At 40.0% G+C, this 2,608-nt stretch overlaps 1 protein-coding gene across 1 annotated transcript; it reads right to left on the reverse strand.

The window, feature by feature from the left end:
* Positions 1-246: 246 nt before the first annotated feature.
* LOC121383787 lies at positions 247-1,480 on the reverse strand. Its single transcript, XM_041513884.1, has one exon. The coding sequence runs from the start codon at positions 1,478-1,480 to the stop codon at positions 368-370; it is 1,113 nt and encodes a 370-aa protein (XP_041369818.1). The 3' UTR covers positions 247-367.
* Between the last annotated feature and the right edge of the window lie 1,128 nt (positions 1,481-2,608).

A 2,608-nucleotide genomic window follows, 5' to 3' on the forward strand; every position in this document is an offset into this window, starting at 1 on the left:
AATAGTATACAATTCAGAGTTTATTACTGCACTTTTCCCTACTGTTTTTTCAATGTTGAAATAGACTAACATGTTCGCCTATTGCATAAATAGTCTCGATCGATATTTTTAGAATTTGTATGCTCCAGAATAACGTTATAAAAGGCGAAGTGTAATTGGTCGATATTTAAATTGTTATTTATAGATGAAATGTCACCTGGACATGGGAGTCCATGTATTGCTGTTAGATCTACTGGCGAGAGCAGTAGAGCTAATTTTAATCAGATTGGAGTTTACTCTCCCTTTAAGAGCTACACTTCTGTCCCACAGATCAAGTCCGAGACGTCAACAGCGAATGTTAAGCACAGCCAAACTTCATACCATAATATCAGCCACTCATACCAAACAATGTGTTAATGTTATTAGGCAGGCACTTCACAATTTGTTTGTTGGCAGAACAGAAAAGGTTTTCTTCAGTTCCCCTTAAATATGCAGCTATTTTTCCAAAGTTGCTTTTAGTAATAAGTAGAGAATCACATTTGGATAAAACCTGTTGATCCAAGATAACTTTGCTGAATGCGTCGCATTTGTTTTTCATTTGACCTCTCTCAATATGAACTATGTCTCCAGGAATGTCAACTATTTTATCAGGGAATAAACTTTTGGCTTTCTGTCGTACGACTTCTGAGTCTGTTGCAAGAAATATTTTACATAAATCACACGTGAAATTCTTTGTTATAAAGTCCCAGATTACTTTAATTGTCTCGTTATTGTTGCGTTGTTCAGAATCATTAGGAATTGTTGGGTTTCGACCCAAACGAATATGAGCACACATTAATTTCCATTTTTTGTTTGGTTTCGCCTTGTTAATAAAATCGATCAACACTGTCTTTAATCTCTTTTTTAATTTGAACAAAATTCTCATAACATGTGCGAAAACCCTGTCTCTCGTCCATTTTTTCATCCACAAGAAATCGGAGGCATGGAAGTCGCTTTCCTGAAGTCGTGGAATAAATTCATAATTCTGTCTGTAGTATATCACAGTTTCCTTCATCAGTGCGGAGAAGTTCTTTGTGTCAGCTGTTCTGAAAAATAAACCGTTATCCATGTGGCTTATTCGTTTAGATGGCAGGTTCTTCAGACGATCTAAATCGATGTTCCAGTCGATTAGGTGTGGTTCAAAATAATCAGTTAGGTTACAGGCCGGCGCTGTTATGCTGATTCCAAATGTTCTGTTGGTAATGAGAGATATTAAATAGCTAGACACGATTCCTTTAAGTCGATCGCCCCACCCACCACAAAGTCCGTTTTTGTTACATTCGTAAATGATGTACCTGGCGGGGCTCGCATTTGTCACCGGTTGTTCTCTTTCTGTCGACGTGGTCGTGTCTGTCAACGTCATGAGCTTCACCGATGTCGTGTTTGTTGCAGACTGCGTTTTCAATATCGATGGATACGTGCTGGTCCTAACCAGGATGGACTGATGATGTTGCCAAACCATGTTAGCGACAAACAACGAGAGCACCACAAACACGATTATTACAAACGTCTCTTTATTCTGAAAATTAAAATATTCTTGTTAATGAAGTTAAACTGTATTCGATAGCTGTACCTTATATATAACATTATGATTATGATTATTGTTCTTCGTGAATACAGGTAAATATAATGACGGAAAAAAACAAACGCAAGTGGGATTTTTTCGGTGGCAAATATTTCCAATGGTTTATTGATTTGGATTTTTAGGTTATGTCTACATTAGTGAATAAATGTTGACAAGTCTTGCTGTGTTATCAAAGACGGCGTTTGTACGGACAACGTTGAAATGTGGGTACCCTACGATATTTCTGATCCAAATCAATAGCGTGTTTTGTCTACCCCGGGCTGCTGTCGCTGCTCCAAATCTCCTTACCATTAACCCAATCAAGTTGTTTATGGTCCTTTGTGGGATGATATTCCACTCGTGAAGAAGGCCTCATACGCTTCCGGACCCTCCTGTCCAGCTCGTCTCCTAAGGGGTGACCATGAGTGCCTACAACCTGACTCGCAGAGAGGATTGTGATGCACTGGTTGGAACAAGAAAAAAAAAAGCTGAATAGATCCACCTAGGCGGTTCGATCCTGCGACGCAAGCACCTCAAGCGAGCACTCAACCGACTGAGCTAAATCCCACCCCGAACAGGGAAAGAAGTAAGGAAATGTTTTATTTAACGACGCACTCAACATTTTATTTACGGTTATATGGCGTTAGCCATATGGTTAAGGACCACACAGATACTGAGAGAGGAAACCCGCTGTCGCCACTTCATGGGCTACTCTTTTTGATTAGCAGCAATGGATATTTTATAAGCACCATCCCACAGACAGGATCGTACATACCACGGCCTTTGTTACACCAGTTGTGGAGCACTAGCTGGAACGAGAAATAGCTGAATGGGTTCACTGACGGGGATAAATCCTAGACCGACCGCGCATCAGGCGAACGCTTTTACCACTGGGCTACATCCCGCCCCCTGGGTAGGATATGGGGTATTTAATAATAGTTTGGTCAGTAGGTATCTCTAAGTGAATGTATAATATTATGTAGCTACTGTGTAACATGAATGAAAACTATTTAGGGGTCACACTAA

Source organism: Gigantopelta aegis, chromosome 10 (assembly GCF_016097555.1).
Source record: "Gigantopelta aegis isolate Gae_Host chromosome 10, Gae_host_genome, whole genome shotgun sequence".
In the NCBI taxonomy this organism is placed as follows: domain Eukaryota; kingdom Metazoa; phylum Mollusca; class Gastropoda; order Neomphalida; family Peltospiridae; genus Gigantopelta; species Gigantopelta aegis.

Coding starts and splice junctions, on each gene's coding strand:
- LOC121383787 (XM_041513884.1), bottom strand. CDS start 1,480: ATGGTTTGGCAACATCATCAGTCCATCCTGGTTAGGACCAGCACGTAT.